Source organism: Centroberyx gerrardi, chromosome 22 (genome assembly GCF_048128805.1).
Source record: "Centroberyx gerrardi isolate f3 chromosome 22, fCenGer3.hap1.cur.20231027, whole genome shotgun sequence".
In the NCBI taxonomy this organism is placed as follows: domain Eukaryota; kingdom Metazoa; phylum Chordata; class Actinopteri; order Beryciformes; family Berycidae; genus Centroberyx; species Centroberyx gerrardi.
The window spans coordinates 10635775-10652948 of NC_136018.1; the positions used below are offsets into that span (position 1 = coordinate 10635775).

The following is a 17174-nucleotide window of genomic DNA, read 5'->3' on the forward strand; positions in this document are numbered from 1 at the left end:
GTGCCAGGCAAACGTAATTGTACACAGTTTTATTCTTTTTGGTTATCTGAAAATATGCTTTAAACACATTTCCTATCACCATTCACAATTAGCACTCAAACAAATTCCCATGATGCACATCTGATACGTCTCTTATGTGATTTCCTGTTACGAAATCACAGTTCCTTGTCTTCCTACGGCTGTGTCTTGGCACCAGACTTATTCATTTGAGTGTTCAAGCAGTAGCAATCCACTAAGTGATTTTAAATCAGTTCATAAATCAAATTGCATGGCTGGTGATGCACTTCACAAATGGATCCCCAACCAGAACCCATTAATATGTGACATCTTGCTTTGCCCAGTGTCTGAGCATTTGAAGGAACTTAATAGCGACTGATCAGAAGATCCATTATAATATGACTAACACAGCTACCTGTACATAAGGAAAAAAGTGAATGGTCCAGGTTTTGACCATCAACTCAAATGTGCAAGAGGTGTGCTTGTGAAACAATGCACTGATGTCTTTGTCAATAACCCTATTTGAGCTTGAAGAAGTGCTGAAGTCGCTCATTAAAGCATGGAGATGAAGAGTTGAAGTCCTTCCCTACATGTGATTTTTTCTTCTTCTCTGCCCTCTCATCGCTCCAAAGATTGTCCAAGTCGCATTCCAGCAGCACGTCCTTCAAGAGCGCGTGTGCTCATGTGCGAGTGTGTATTTGTTTGAATTTGAGAGCTTACATGTACTGTGTATATTAATGCCAAATGTTTTGCATGAACGCATGTATTTTAGTATAGGATGTGTGTTTGTATCTCTGTTTATGCGGTGTGTGTTTGTGTGGGCGTTTATCAAAGTCATATGCTGGACAAGTCCTCGTGGCAGGAGGACGAGGCTCGGCGGGTCTTGGGGCTGCACTGTGTCAGCATGGAGATCTGGGTGCTGAAATTGTTGCCGTTGCTGCCCATAGACGGGTGCTGGTACTTGGTGTCGGAGCCCATGTATCGCTGCAGGTGCCACCTCCGCCACTTCCTCTTGATCTCCCCCTGCACCTGGGATGCATTAGAGAGGTTAAAGTAGTACCTTTTCATATAAATACATTTCCTCAATCACTGACTGATATAACACAACAGTAATTCAACCTATACCCAGTTCATGAAAGCTTTGAGATTTGCTGTTCTACACACCTGTGAGCGGGTCCCTCTTTCCCGGGAATGAGTTTTATATTTACGGAAGCAACAATAGTTTGTTTGGAATAAACAGAAGAACTTGGTACCTACACTGCAAAAATGACAAGCTGTCCAGTGATTTTAACTCGTTTCAGACCCATCAAGCTTATTTTGTGATATTTTTAGTCAAATTATCTCACTGCACTGGCAGATAATCTTGCTGGTTTTGACTTGATTTCACTTGATACATGTCAATATGACAATAAGACAGTTACACTCTTACAAAGTAAATGTCCTGCAACAAGTTGCATTATCCTGAAAGTCAAATTTGTTGAAACTGGTAAAATTATTATTAAGATGATGTCACTAAAAAAATCCTAAAATAAGCTTGATAAGTCTGGATACAAGATAAAAAAACTTAACAAGTTTGTTAGTTTTTGCAGTGTAGCTTGACCACCACTAGCCACCAAGTCTAAACAGACAAAGAAAAAGCGGCACCTGCAGAAACTGCATCAACAGAGAATTTGTGGAAAAAAATTATTGCCTCTCATTGAGATTGCACGTCTTAACACTAAATAACCCATGTATAAAAGACTACAAATCACAAGTGATTAAAATTCAGCTTGCATCGAGCCTCGCCTCGCCTTGCAGCCCACCTCTGTGATTTAATAATCTGGCTCAGCACTGGGAACATAACTAAGCTCCCCACAGAGAGCCTCTGCAGACATCGCTGAATGGTTCCCTGCCAAGGAGGCTGTGCTTTTTACTGCCCTCCCACCCTGCAGGCAGAGGAGACAGAGTATGCTGAGACGAGGTCCAAGGGAGGAGACGGTAGCCACGGCCAGCGCCGGTGACTCATACTCACGGCTCCCACCGCCCTCCAACTTTCAGGATCCTGTGTGTGTGTGTGTGTGTGTGTGTGTGTGTGTGTGTGTGCATGTGCGTCTGCCTGTGCTTATGCGTGTATGTAAATGTTGCGCCAAGGGAGCCATGGACAAACTGCAGACAAACCACATTTTCTGAGAATCGCCAGAGCACTGTGCTTTCTTTTAACTGTGTGTTTGTACAAACAGTGTTTACATCATGGCGAGGTGGTACCTACCTCTCCGTTGAGGAAGCAGTACAGGACCGCAACCACAAAGCCCTGCAGGGAAGAAAATAAGAGATAAGAGTGTAATAACAGTTTGTGTTGTGGTCAAATATCCAACTTGTCTTGTCTATTCAAAGGAACGCTATGTTAATATGAGCATCAAATGTGTGTGGCATTTAGAGATTATAAACTGATTACACAAAGGCCAAACAGTGGTAAAAAAAAAAAAAAAAGATAGATGGATGCATGCTGTAAGATGGCTAACTCTTTAGGAATGTTGAGAAAGAGGGATGAGAAGAATGATAAGAAAGAATGCGATGGGAAGGTTTTCTTGGTGTCCAAGCTGTTTGTGATGCAGCTGTGCTGCCTGGCTGCTTTCTCCATCATTTCTCATGATGAGATGGACTGAAATAACACCAGGGTTTAAGACTGTAACACTGCGGGTGAATCAGCCAGCAAAAGTGCCTGGAGAGCTGCCACAGTTTCTTCCTAAATAGAAACACTCCCTGGTCGCCGCTGACAGTGGGTGCTAAATTATCACTTCAGACCTTGAATAAACCCCAATATAAGAATTAATCAAGTTCACCTTGGTGTTCTGGAAAAAACAATTTTACATAATGCATCAAGTGCAAATAAATAAATAAATAAGAGTTCTGTACGTATGTAAAATGTAGATTGTTTGATTTTGTTCCATATAGTTGATTACTGCCATGTGTGCAAACATGTTTTACCTGAAATGACCCCAGAATCAAGTCAAAAACTAGCCGTAGCTCTGTCTTCACTTGCTCTGGGATGAATGCAAATACGATGAAATTGATTCCAAACAGCGGAATCAAAAGCAGCGTCGATTTTGCCAATCTCCTGGAATGAGAAAGCAAAAATGGCTTCAATTTCCCTATATATGGCAATAAGGAAATGCAACTCCACAGTACTTCCATTTTATAGTTGAGCTTTGGGGGTCAGAGATGGAAAAAAAAACACCATCAAAAGTGTCATTGGGAAAAAATGGCTCACACTAAAGCATTACGGCAGGCTTATGAGCTGCTCTCCATCTTCAGAAAATCACTTACACTCACAGAGCGCTGAATGACAGTGTAAAATAAAGTTTGCCAAGGAAAGACTGTGCGGAGCATCATATGTTATGGTGATGATTTCCTTATCTGTGGCCCAAAGGGACTGCTCATCCTACTGTAGCATTGTTTGGGGCATAAAAGCTTTTGCATAAAGTGCAGTTGCTTGGAGCCAGAGGAGGAGCAGAATTCAAAGCACCAATTTTACTTACAGGACAGATATACAGTATATTGCTTACTCTTCGCTTTCTGAGCTCAACGTAAATAACCTGTACTCACGCTGGTAAATGTAGTTAACCAAATTTAGCCCAGGACAGAAGCTACGAAAATAGTGCAGCTTTTTCACACGTTCCTCATGGGGATCATTAAAGTTTCATCTTAGCTTATGAATAGTAAGAATTTACAACATGATAAAGACATTGCATCATACTCACGAGTACTGGTTGGACTCATTTCTTCCAATGTCTGGGCAGTTGATCTTCTGACGAAGTATTCGAATGATGCAGATGAATAGAATGAAGTTCATCTGTAGGGGGTTTAAAGAGGCTTTAGTTTTTTTTAAGATTTAGTGCTAGTGCTTTAGTGCAATATTCATTGAAAAATATCTTAAGTTTTGAGTATGTATGCAATATGAAGTTCCAAGATGGAGAAAATCTTGTTCTAAAGAAAGGTCTTGCATTATTAGTTTATTAGTTTACTTCCACACTGTTTCATGTGTTTGACTCATGGAGGGGCTTTTTAGAAATGCATCTCATAATGAAAGTGTGAAGATGAATTTCCTCATGCTCTGGTCAGATCATCCTGTTGCCCTGTGGGAAAATCAACGTCTCTAAACTGTGTGGTATTGAACCTCTGAGCCAGCAAGTCACAGAGATCCTGCCCCACTTAAGCCCGTTGATCCCGATCCTAGGTGGCAGGGGAAACGTGAAATAACACAACGAAAGCTGCTTTGTCAACACCTGCTGCCAAGTAATGAATGAGCGCTGAAATGATGCTGCCAGGACATCAACAGACATCAATAATGAAGGAGAGTTTTATCTCAAACACTGCCGGTTTTGTGCACACCATACTGTTTATATAAAATCTGATGCTAGTGCCGAGACTGAATAAAGTGCAAAAATGCCAAGATGAAAGCATTTCCTTTACTTTTAACAATTTTCCCTACCTCTTAACAGACTCTACCTTCTGTCATGCTTGTTGAACTCATCCTTACCCTCTTTACTCTCTTTTCACGCCTCTCTAAATGTCTTCGTTCCTGCCTCACACACCCACAAATTAGCTTTTTCTCACTTTCATCCTGAAAACTTCACACTCACACACACACATAACCCAAATGACTGTTTTTCTCTCACTTGCCCTGTACATAAGAGGTTGAAGCTGTGTGTCAGCTGTGAAAGTGTTCTTCACACCTTTGCTTTTATTGATATGTGGTGTTTGATCCATGCCCTGGAGAGAAAGATTCATTTTTAATACATAGGGCAGGTCAAATGTCTGCCTTTCTTTCTGGAGCAGGCCCAGCGCATCTGGACACTATGAACCACTACAGAAACACACGTACACATGCATGCACACACACACACACGCACAACTCACACCTCACACAGATCCGATACAAAGCCATCTCTGAACAAGAAACTACTGCTGCTGCTGAAAGGATGTTCCTGTATGCTTCTGTATATAGATGCTTCTGTATATGGCAATAGTCTGCTCAGCTGAAATGGAAGAAGAAAAAAAAACAGCCATATAAAAGTGGCTGGATGGCAATATAAAGTGGATGATAACCTGCCAATCAAGGAAGGCAAATTGATAGTGAGTATCAACCATTCCTGTCAACTTGAAACACTCAAATGAGAACTTGAAGGTCATACTGACCTATTATACTGACATACAGTATATACTGACATACTGACATACAGAAATCTTCACACAAATTACATTGGCACAGAAGCCACACTGCTTGAGGTGGACTGATGATAACTGACAAATGGTGGTAGAAGTTTCCTCTTTCAATGGCAATTACCATAGAAAAAATGATCAGGCTACATCATGGTGTTAATATGGCTTTAGTTAGGCGGAATCAGACTTAGGAGTGTCAACAGCTTAGTGTGTAATGTTGATGTAATGAAATATGAATGATGGAAAGTGCATAAGGCCTGGGAACCTACCAGGATCGATGCCAATATGGGAGTTTTGATGATCCACCAGAACACATCAGTGTTCTCAATGATATCCCAGCACCTGGTGAGGCATAAATCAGCATTAATGTAAATTGCAAATCAGTGCAGTCCAACAATAGCACCTGTCAAGGACTTAGGTTTTATGCTGGATTCTAGTCTAGCACTTTCCGTGTTTTTCTTACCCCACATCATTATAGTAGGCTTTAGCTGTGCTCCAAGCTGTGATGAAAATCGTCGGACCTCCTGAGGACAAACAACATAAAAGTGCACAACAAAGTTGACACTGTATCCCTGTCAAGCAGCAACTGTCACAGCCTGTTCTTCCTCCGAAATTGAAGTTGCACCCCAGGTCAGCAGACTTTCATAAAGGCATAAAGGAAGACATACTCACCCCAACCGATCAGAATGTAAGCCCAGAAGTACTTCCTCTCGGAGAAGAAAGAGACAGCCAGAAGTGCGTGAAGATAGAGGCCCTCCACCAGCAGCCAGAAGAAGCTGGCCATTATACAGTACTGGAAAAATACAATCACTGCCTTGCAGCCAATCTGGTAATGGACACAGAACACAAAAACACATTCTTACAATGATGTTCTGAGATAGACAAGTGGATACATATTGGACAGGGACAAGCGGAGACATTATTTTGTCATTTCTTTGCCACAGTGGGATACCATTACATACAGGACAAAGAAGAAGAAGCACACATAGATTTTTATTTTCTTTCAGGAACAGGCTGGCTCGGTTCAGACATACAATGAGCATCGAATTTTTAAACAAATCTCTATCAAATTGTTTACTGCATGCGGCAATCACATTATGTTTCAACTTTGATTCCAGAAGTTTTCATAAAGAGGACAAAAAGTGCCATGAACCATGATGTCTCATGTAGCAAACTGAGGCAGCTCTGTGCTTTTGGGTACATCCACCTCTAAGCCCTCGGTGACTCAGAACTGATGATAGGCTAATGGTATCAGATGATAAGAAGGTTGTTCTGAATTGCAAAAAGTAGTCATTTTACAGTCTACTATTAGCAGCTCCATTGCCTTAAAATATACCTAATAAAGATACTCCTCCTGGGAACCATTTAGGTGAGGCAGGGGATGACAAATATAAAGGCACACCACAGGAGTTTTAGTCTTTCTTTGGCATGTTTGTCTTTAAAACACATTTGACATTTACTATTCTTGCACTGGTTCTCCATGGCTACAATAGGCTAGAAAATAATTTTTAGTTATCAGAGAATTTGATCATTTATAAGTGCAGAATTTCAGATCCTTGCAGTCTGTGTCCTCTCCATCATACATTTTGCATTGATATTAGGCACCACAGGATCATAACAAGATATATTGCCAGCTTGTAAGGTCCGTCTCTCTGCAACTGGAGGTGACTTGTTAGGAAATTGCAGCCAGCAAAGTGCCGATATGATGCCTGTGATGCTGAATGAACACTGTTTCAGCGGATGTGTTCCAGTAAGCAAGGGAGAGGAAAGGACACAGGAGCGCTGAGCACTGAAACAGCCAAGCAGCATAACAACACAACAACACTTCCATCAGGGAGGCTGAATTCATTCAAAACTCAGTTTGCTCCTGCTGAAAGCTGAGCAGAGAGGCTGCTATTGACCTCATCGCACACAGGCACGTAAAAGGTTCATTTTCCTAATGGTGTGGGTGGTTTGAACTAATCTGTGCAGTGCAGCTCTTTTACATGCTGCTCAATTCATGGAAACACATATTCACACTGTGGGTCAGAGGCTGATACACACTGTTTTTGAGATGAGCAACCCCAAGAACCAGCACAGAGCCTAAAAACCTCAATATGTTGTACCCATTTAGTAACAACCCCATGACAGAGTGAAAGCTTTGGGCACTCACAGATGTAGTAGATGTGAGACGTGGGATGAATGACATGAAAAAAACATACAGGGTGTGATTGGGAATGGACTGAACCACATTATGGACAGAGGAGCACAGATAGAGAGTAAGGCAGCAGGGTAAAGAGAGCAGGAGGGAGGACTGCAAACGTTTTTTTTCTTTTCAGAGACACAGCTCAAGCCATGGTCATTAGAGCAGAAACAGACACCCCCCACCCCAAAACAAGCACAAACAAGATATGATGTAATGCTGAAAATGCCATGCCTCTCACATAACAACCTCAGTTGCTATGAATGATGAATGAGTTTGGAAGTTTCACATTAAATATTAACAGAACTGTAATGTCTGAACCCCTGCAGAAGAGCCATACTCCTCTCTTGGATACCTGAGCATCCTTAATCATCATCAAAGACTTCCCCAGAGTCTCAGCTCACAAAGTGAAGGCCAAACAGCTCCTTATTAATAGTTAACAGGCTCATTCTGATTGATTTGAACTACTATGGGATTTAGTACGGGATTTTGGTGCTGGGATACACTTCCTCTTTTAGATGGAGGTAAAGTTTCAGACAGCTCATCAAAGCAGGTATCTGCCTGGCAGTGAAACTGACAGGGATTTGGTATACAAATTGATTCCCGCTTGGCGCATTGAGGAGAGCAAAATGGATCCAGATGGTCCGTCTGAATCTTTGTACTAGTCCTAAGGTGTGCAAATTGGTACAAATTGCTTGCTGGCGCTCCATATTAAAAATCGAGGATGAATGGGATATATGCTACTGGACAAACACAGGAAAGAGATGGTGCTGACTTATCAAACATGCAGAGACACACACACACACACACACACACACACACACTCACACACACACATATGTAGTTACATACAAAGTAACCCAGTGATTAATTAATGGATATGCTACAAGCCTCCTTATTGAATCATCAAGTTACAAATATCAGACAGTAGAAGAGTATTGTACCAAGCATGCATAACACATACGAATGTACATACACACACACACACACACATACGCACAGGCAAAGCTGAGAGCCAACAGTTTTAATCAGAGTGGTACCAGGGTCCCGATGTGCACTGCAGCACCAAGCCCACGGCAGCAGCTGGCTCCTGTCAACCCAGTGCTTCCATTAACACACTGGAGCCAGAGAGCATATTAAACCAATAAATAGGCAAACCAAAAGCTCCAAGGCTCCTCTCGTAGTGTGGCCGCATCATGTAACATAAACGTCACGTTCGCAGGCCTAACTCCGGCCTCAGCGGGCCCTGGTCTCTGTCTGGCTCTGCGGTATGTGGTGGAAAGCGGGTGTTAGAGAGCTGGGGGAAGAGATCCAAATATTATGGTTTGATGTGACTCTAAAGCATAAATGGCCAGTAAGCGTGACATTATTTAAAGCCAGTCTTGTGCCATAGCATGCAGTGATATAGAACATTTACTAGTCTACTGTGTGATGTGTTTTGTGTTTTGTCCAGTGTTTTAATATTTTGCCGTTTGAGAGGATATTCAAAGTCAAGTTTATTTTAAGGGCAATTCACAGTCAGATTGTCTTTTAGAGTAGAAAACATTACATTTTACTCATGTTTGATGCTGACATAAAAGCTGCTTTGACTTGGTTATGTGCTGGGGATAATGGGAGTGGACTTTTGACAGAACCACTTAAGTTCCCTCCCTGATTTCTGCCAAAAGTCTGCACTAGTGAAATCTATCTTTGCATCCCCGTTCGGGCTCAGGAGATCTCTCATTAAGTGCTTTAATGTGGGTAATTAGCCAACCAACGCTGCATCAGTGCAGAGCAGAGCGCCATGAGCACCATGAGTGTCACGTTCACCTGCTGAGCTCCATTTAGAATTTGGCTTTTTAAAGACCTAAGGACATCAAATATCCCTCCTCCCTTGAAACCTGGAGCCGTTCAGCCGCTCACACTCACAGTCCACACCGCTGCCTCGGACAATTAGCACGACTTACGGATCCCGAGGAGCAGTTGTCCACCTCTCCAACCTCGTAGAGGACCACATCCTTGATGAACACAGCGATGGCCTTCAGGATGAACGACACAAACAGATGCATGTGGATGTAGTTCCTGGTGCAGTGGAGCTTCCTAGGGTGCAGAGAAAGAGATACAAGAATACAGATTGATGCAAACACAGACACCACACACACACACACACACACACACACACATAAATTTAATAAAGGGGCCTCCATGCTAATTATCCAATGTCCTTGGAGTTAATTGGTAAAAATGGCTGCAAATCACAGAGTGAATCAACTCTTAATTAAGCTGTCTAGGTCCTTTTGTGGGTGTGGGTGGATCTACTTTGGAGTACAATTAATATATTTTCAGTGGGCTTTCACACTCCTCAGTAATAAAGGCAAGAGAGGCGGATTTCAAAAAGGCTAATCCAGAACATTGTGAAATTCAGTTTATAAATCAGTGTAATTCTTGACTTCCTAATTACATTATGAGACTTCTGAAGATGAAATGATTAGGGAGTAAGTCAGTCAGGCACAAATGTCTGTGGTGGAGGGAAGGCTGCAACAAGCTCCAGTCTATAAAGTCATTTGGTTATGCCTACGGTGCCTGTTCAGCTGTGAGGCGGCACATGACCAATCACCCAATTTCAATCATTAAAGTCTCATCTTACCTTATCTCATAGCCAGGAGATGTTTTTTTTATCATTCTGTCATAGCTGTTTAAACCTTGAGTTGTTAGATACAGTGTTTTCCTCATGTTGGATCACTGCAAAATGCCAACTTTAATTCAACTTTAAATGTATGCTAGTTTTCTTCAGTTTAAACTACTGTAAACACCACATGTGAGTGGTTGTGACCAGTTTCAGACTGGTATCATTCAGATAATTTATGTGCCTGAGTGTAATTCTAATCTGACTGGTTGGGCACATATTAATCTCAACACATGAGTGGGAAATGCCCAGCAATATGAAAGTGATGAAATGCCAGACGCATAATCACTTGATTTTGTGTTTCAAATTGTGAGATCTAATTTCCATCACTGTTGTGTCAAGAGGCCACAATCAATATTTATTAGCATAGACTGTAATATTCAGTACAAAAGAAACTGTTCTCGATTTTGATACATCATAATTTCTTCCAAAAAGACAGAGCACTTGAAGTATTCATGGTTCCTTTTATGTATAGAATAAACTATTTTCTTCAAAGGCAGCATCGCTGAAAGCTCAGACATGGTGGTTATTGTCTTTTTGCTCAGTACCTGTGATCTCTTTCAGGAACAGGTGTGACACACACACACACACACACACACAGGACACCCCTCCCTACACCCCTCAACCACAGCCACCCACTGCCCGTTCATAACATTCCTTCTGGTTCAACACTCTTGGTTACCATGATCTCACACTTTCACGCTTTCTCAGACAGCAGCACCCTGTTGTACGCTGTCTTGACCATGGCCTGTCTCGTGGCAGTAGATGCCAACAGGGTCCCACAAAACCCTCAGGTGGAAACACTTTCACACCTAGTGCAGGTCTTTGTGAAAAATACAAAAAGTATCTGTCATCGGTAACTAACTCAATAATAGCAAGGACCTGCCAGGAAAATGCTGCATAACAGACTCTATAGCGAAAAAGCACTTCCCCTCCACAAGAAAAAGCTGCGAAAAAAATACAGTATACAAAAATGAATTTGTATTTCATTGTGAACCATCCATCTACTTTTTTTTAATTTCCTTGTAACATTCTTGGATGTTAAATGTTTACATCTCATACATGTGAGGTCAAATGCCAAACAATAAATAGGACTTTAGGGATCTATTATGTCATTTGAACATATATATTGTCAATTCATTGCCCTCTTGGATGAAAACTCTGTCATCTAGAGCTGTGATCTGAGGCATCTTTGATATTGGACTGCAATTGTATTTGAGAAGCTTACAATCAATCCCTGAGTCGTCAGGAGGGAGATATATCACTGTCTTTTTAAATCCCTCCATACTTCAACCATATCATCCATAACCCTGGAGACACAAGATGTATGCCATTAAAAGGCCAAGGAACTGAAATGCTGAAGACCAACATGAAGCACTCACGTTTTGAGTGATAATTCATTTCATCCAGCAAGTATTTGTATCCCTTTCCTCCTCTCCTATAGTTTAACATAAGCCTTCCGTTTCTGCGTCAAGCGGCATTGATCAGAGATGATTAAAGCGTTTACTTGTTTGATGTTTTCCTTTGACAGTGGAATGGTATAAACTGCTCCCCTCCCTCCATCATATCTGCCAGCAGGCTCCATGGGGATGATCACATGAGAGGTCAACGTGCTTTATGGTAAATTGCTCTTACTAATGCTCTGCCCAGGGGTCCTGCAAAGCTAATTGTTTTTTTTTATTCTCAAAGATTTGGCCATGTGAGATTAGAAAACAGTAGCTCAGTCAGATTCATCTATTCTGGAATAATGCAAATTCTGGAATAATGGGAATGATGGCAAGGGTAAATATCTTTTTTTTCAGTTTTTCTCTTCACCAGTGAAGAGTGGCTCTTGATGAAGAGAACAGTGAGACTCTACTAAGAAGGGCAACATTCAGATGTGTATTCTGAGTCGTTAGTGTGTGTGCTGTATGGCTGAGGCCGTATATCTACCTGAAGATGCAGAGGATCACGATGGCTGTGATAAGGGAGATAAGGGAAACACTGTGGCCAATGGTGTAGCCAATCTTCACTTGCCAAAAGAACTTCCCCTGCAGAAAAAAACAACAGCATGAAATCAAGTCAGAATTGATATAAAATGTCATTGATGAGGGGCAACAAACTACAGACATAAAAGAAATTTGGGCATTTGAAATACTTTGTACTTAAATCAATACCTGAAATCAGAGGGGTTTTTCAAATGTCTTATATACTACTATAATTTAGAGCATCCTGAGAGCTGCAGCGGGAAACACTTCCTCTTTCTGAAGCTCCATAAAACATCATTGTAACTGAGAGACATCTGCCTGCAAATCCATAAACACTGTTCTACAAATAGCACTGACAACAGCAGGGACCAGTGGGATTTACCTGTCACACTGAGCTTAATTTATGATTCCAGCGTTGGAGAGAACAAAGGTGCGTGTCCACAAGTCAAAGACAAGCAAAAGTGTCAAATGATTGACCTTTTGAGTGTTTAAGAATAGATTTCCGCAATCTTGAACCACAATCTTGTGCCTCTTTCCTTGTCTGGGAGACACTGACTTGCGGTCGCTGTCTAATAAAGTAGCATACCGTATTTTACGAAGCGTCAGCCTCTGGCATATATAGTATTCCTCGAACATTTAGAGCCTTTCACAGTAGGTTTTCACAATGTTACTGCCATGGCATTGAATGTTTTTTGCTTGATGAAAATGAGATTAAGAGCTCTGTGTCCTGTGACATACGGAGGTATCAAGTATGCAGAAAGATGGACATCAAATTCCTTTTAGAGTCCTTTTAGCCAGGTCCCTCCTGAGTTTCCTATGTGGCATACTAATGAGGCAGCCTCTGTGACTCAGAGAGGAGAGCACCCACTGAGAAAGCTTTTACCACCCTGTAGTGCACATTCACTCTTCACCCAGCTGCACCCTTGTCAACATTGGCAAGATGAGCTCTCTCCTACAGTATGCAAAGCCTCCGATGTGTTTAAACTAAACTCAAAGGGGAAAACTAGGTAAAACCAACAAGCAATGTATTCATTCCCATCCTGACCCTAAAGACAACATGAGTAATTTCTAATGATTCATAATGCCTGACAATAGAGGCAGAAATGACTAATTGACCTGGCCTAGTCAATGAAGATCAAATGTGTTCTGCATGTTCAGCATGCATTTGCTTCAACAAACAAAAATGGATGTTGACATACTGGTATATTTAGTTTCTATGTAGTCAGAATATTTCTGCTATTTGTTTCAGTCATTAATATTTTATAAGAGCTTAATAAAACTCAGCAGCGGGAAAACAAACATTTATGGAAATACTGAGTTCCCCTCATTTGACCCCTTCCTGGAATTTCTGAAGATGTCCAGAGAAGTCAGATTGGGAAATTGACTCATATTCCACCAATGATACAACAATTTAATTTTCATCCTTATCCATTGTCACCACGGCAATACAATTCTAAAAAAAAATGTCTCCGAAAATCAGCCCAGAGATAGACATTTGAGTCGTTTTAGAGCTATTTTCCAACTAAGATATAACCTTTACACATTCAGCCAGTGTTGCCTGTGAGTCTGTGAGGGCGAATCATAACAAAGTCACCATGTATAGCATTGAATAAAGGCATAGAACAAAGACAGGGAAAACACTGGAGTCGTGACACCAACATCATCATTGCCATTTACCCACCCACAGAGAAAAGAAAAAAAGTATTCTCATTCGAGTCTCTCTGCCCACTGACTTTTGAGATTATTTCCTACTGTGCTGCTGAGTTCATTCACACTGGGATCATTGGATATTTGCACTTGTGTCTCTAAGTTATAGATTGGTTATACATTGGTTTACTCACATCATCACCAGTGCTGTTGAGATTGTACCCACAGTTCAGAGCAATGTCAATAGGATGCATCTCCGTCCAGCCATCTGCTGTGCAGGTTTTGGAGAGGTTACCTGCCATGGAATAAGACATCAATAGGTCACAGCCACCCAGTCACTATATGTCTCTCCCTATCTGACCAAGTTAGTTTAAAATCGATCCAACAATCAAAGGCACTGTTATCAGACCTTCTGTCATTAACTCATAATAGATTGTGCTGAAGGACAGATCACTGTACAGATCACCGCAATCAAGTCTCCAGGCAGGGCAAGACCTGGAGTGCTGCACTTGCTATATGTGATGCTCCCAATAATGTGTGGCATTATTGACTTGTGCATTATCAGCGGATACAGAAATGCAGTTTGCTGTTACAGCTATTGACATTGTGATCCTACTTGTCAATCATCTGAAACCAAATGCGAATAAGCATACTGGATATGGATCTAATGGCATCAATGCTGATTTTATATGCACAGAGAATTCTGTTTTTAACCCGGTTAGTTAAGTAACCTGGTTATGGGTTGATGCATGTAAATGTCATACACAGGTAAACTCATACTAAAATTATGAGAAACACGGTTAAGATGCCTGGCTTACTCCCATATTAATCACTATGGTTACTGTGGCAGGTAATTCTTACTCCTTTCACTTTTGGTTTTCGCCCTCAGTGCAAACTCTGACTCACACAGCATTATGGGTACATTTTGATATCAACCTGGAAGGGTATAATTTCTTGTGACATCAGGTTATTTGTCAGGAGCGTTAAGAAGATTGCGCAGGTCATCATTTCTTTCCCATGTAGAGGGAGGTGAGGAAGAGGAAGGTGGTAGCTGGCATGCACATCTTTTCATACTTTTTTGCAGGCAGACTATGTTCTATCTGTGGGCAGGAATACTCTGTTGGAATAGTTTAATGTTTATTGATGGCAACAGGGATCAATCTCAATCTCGATCATAGTGTATCAAAGGTTCATGTAAAGAACTTAAATGAGACTTTAAGAGGAATAAGGCCAATAGCCAGGTTACAGCATGATGTTGTCATATGAAGGAAATGAGCTGCGATGGAATGCATGTGCAGTGGAAGGTTGGTATCTCGAAATGCTGTTTATTCAGAGGGAGGTCATGTGATTGAATGGCGCATTTTACATTGTTGGTAGCGATATGGTGCTGTATCAGCACAACGCTGGGCTCATGCTTCAACTGTCTCTGTTTTCTCTCTTTCTTGTACTCAATCTATTCTTCTATTAAGTCATGAGCAAAAACATTTGCATGGATGTGTGAGTTCCCCGTGTGACTGCATAGACACACACACATGCACAAAGACGCAGACACGCACACACACACACACACACACACACACACACACAGTGCAGCAGCAGCAGCAGTCTCCTCACAGCAACATCCTCCATCCCTCCTTTTTGAGGGTTTTTTAAAAATGGTAGGAAGGCGCAGGCTCAATCCTCTTGAGGATCCTGAATACAAAGTCTAAGAAAACACTGACTAAAATAGATGTGAAGTCCTCTTTCAGGCAGATGGAATCAAACCAGGCATTCGTAGTCTGTGCAGACGGCTTCCAGTCTTTTCAACAGATTTATTGCTGCATTGCAGATCATTGAGAATGGTCCATGTCACGGCTGGGAAGGACAGAAAAGCACCAGGAGGAAAAGCCTTTACAAAGCAACTTCACCTGGACTCAAGGCCATTTCACAGAAAGACAGACCATGACAATATTGCCTTGCTAGGATATTGTAACAATTTTAGCAGTTTTGCAGGTACTGATTGTAAAAACCTGAAATGCCTTTTTCCATCCATCCATCCATTTGCCATACCCATTTATTCCTATTCAGGGAAACGCCTTGGACAGGTCGACAGTCCATCACAGACATAGAAATGCCTTTTTCCATTATGAAATATACTATTACTTTTTCCTCATATGCCATTGAGGGAAAAAGATGAGTCAAGCCTGCCAGGGAAATTGGTGTTATTGGAAGGGTTACAGCACAAATTAACATTTGGCCATTATACTGATAACATCTGCCTCAATACACTGATTAGTGCCAGTGTCTGTATTTGTATTACACAGATATTGTAGACAGGGCGAACAAGTTAATCCTGTTTTTCAACAGGTTTGACAAAAAATGATCCCCATATCTCATGTCCCATTTCAGGTCCAGTCATGAAGATGTGTTCATCTCCTGAAGTGAAACAAGTTGGTAATGGGGCATGGAAGAAATTAACTTTTTAAACTTTTGAAAATCTGACATGTGGAACTGGCATATCTTGACAGTTGCACAGCGTTGGCGGAGGTATGTGCTCTACTGAGTGCCATCTATTTATCTTTTGCTTCCAGTCAAGGATTTGCTGTCTGGATTTTTTATTTTTTATTTTTTTTTTTTAACAATTTTTGGACCAACAACTTTCTAGACGTCCTTATTTTGGTCTCAGGCAACTCATAACTCTACGGAAGCGTAATGCATTCACTTGAGAAAAAAAAATTTGCCCTGTTTTTCTGAATTAACGAGATAATTATCTCAGAAAAACAGAGCAGAATGTTTTGTTTTTTTTTAAATGCTGTTTTTCTGAATTAACGAGATAATTATCTTGTAAATTCAGAAAAACAGAGCAGAATTTTTTTTTTCCATGAAAACTTTTCTCAGAATATTATCTCGTTAATTCAGAAAAACAGAGCATTTAAAATTTTATTTCTCAAGTGAATGCATTACGCTTCCGTATAACTCTAACCTATGTTTTGTGTAATTTTGCTCTGCTAATTTACAGTAATGCACTAAACAGCTAATTTGTTAATGTGAAAATGTGAAAATACAAATTCTATTTCAAACACCACATTTCCCTCTAGGACACAAAAAATTGTGACAGCTGGTGACAGAGGAAGACCTTGGCACTGTCCATCAATCACTGTCCAAACTGCAACAACAGCTTAATCCTGCTAACAAATGCTATGCATAGAAGGCGCCTTTGTTTATGTTTGTAGCCTGAAAACCCTGAAAACAATGTATGTCAATCACTGTAGCAGCTACTTTCCTGTTAAACTACGTGCAACAACAGTACAAACAACACACACACACACACACACACACACACAGATTGACTTGCATCTCCTTCAGGGAACTCATCCCCAACCCTGCCTTAGGAAAGAACCAATCCACCCCTCCACCATTCCCCTTGTTTAATTAGTGACAAACAAAACAAAAATAACGACTGACTTTAACAATATCGCAGCAATAATCTCAATAGCTTCAGTCATTATCTTGTGGGCATCCTGTGCTGATTTCA

The 17174-nt window shown here is 41.1% G+C and overlaps 1 protein-coding gene across 1 annotated transcript in view; it reads right to left on the minus strand.

The window, feature by feature from the left end:
• Positions 1–831: 831 nt before the first annotated feature.
• Positions 832–17174, minus strand: part of vipr1b (vasoactive intestinal peptide receptor 1b) — a 41985-nt gene continuing 25642 nt past the window's right edge. The window contains exons 4-13 of the mRNA XM_071913740.1: positions 13855–13955; positions 11979–12076; positions 9328–9460; positions 5872–6025; positions 5663–5723; positions 5469–5541; positions 3738–3829; positions 2965–3094; positions 2246–2287; positions 832–1026 (exon numbers count right to left, since the gene is read on the minus strand). Coding sequence (XP_071769841.1) covers positions 832–1026; positions 2246–2287; positions 2965–3094; positions 3738–3829; positions 5469–5541; positions 5663–5723; positions 5872–6025; positions 9328–9460; positions 11979–12076; positions 13855–13955 — 1079 coding nt within the window. The remainder of the gene's footprint in view (positions 1027–2245; positions 2288–2964; positions 3095–3737; positions 3830–5468; positions 5542–5662; positions 5724–5871; positions 6026–9327; positions 9461–11978; positions 12077–13854; positions 13956–17174) is intronic.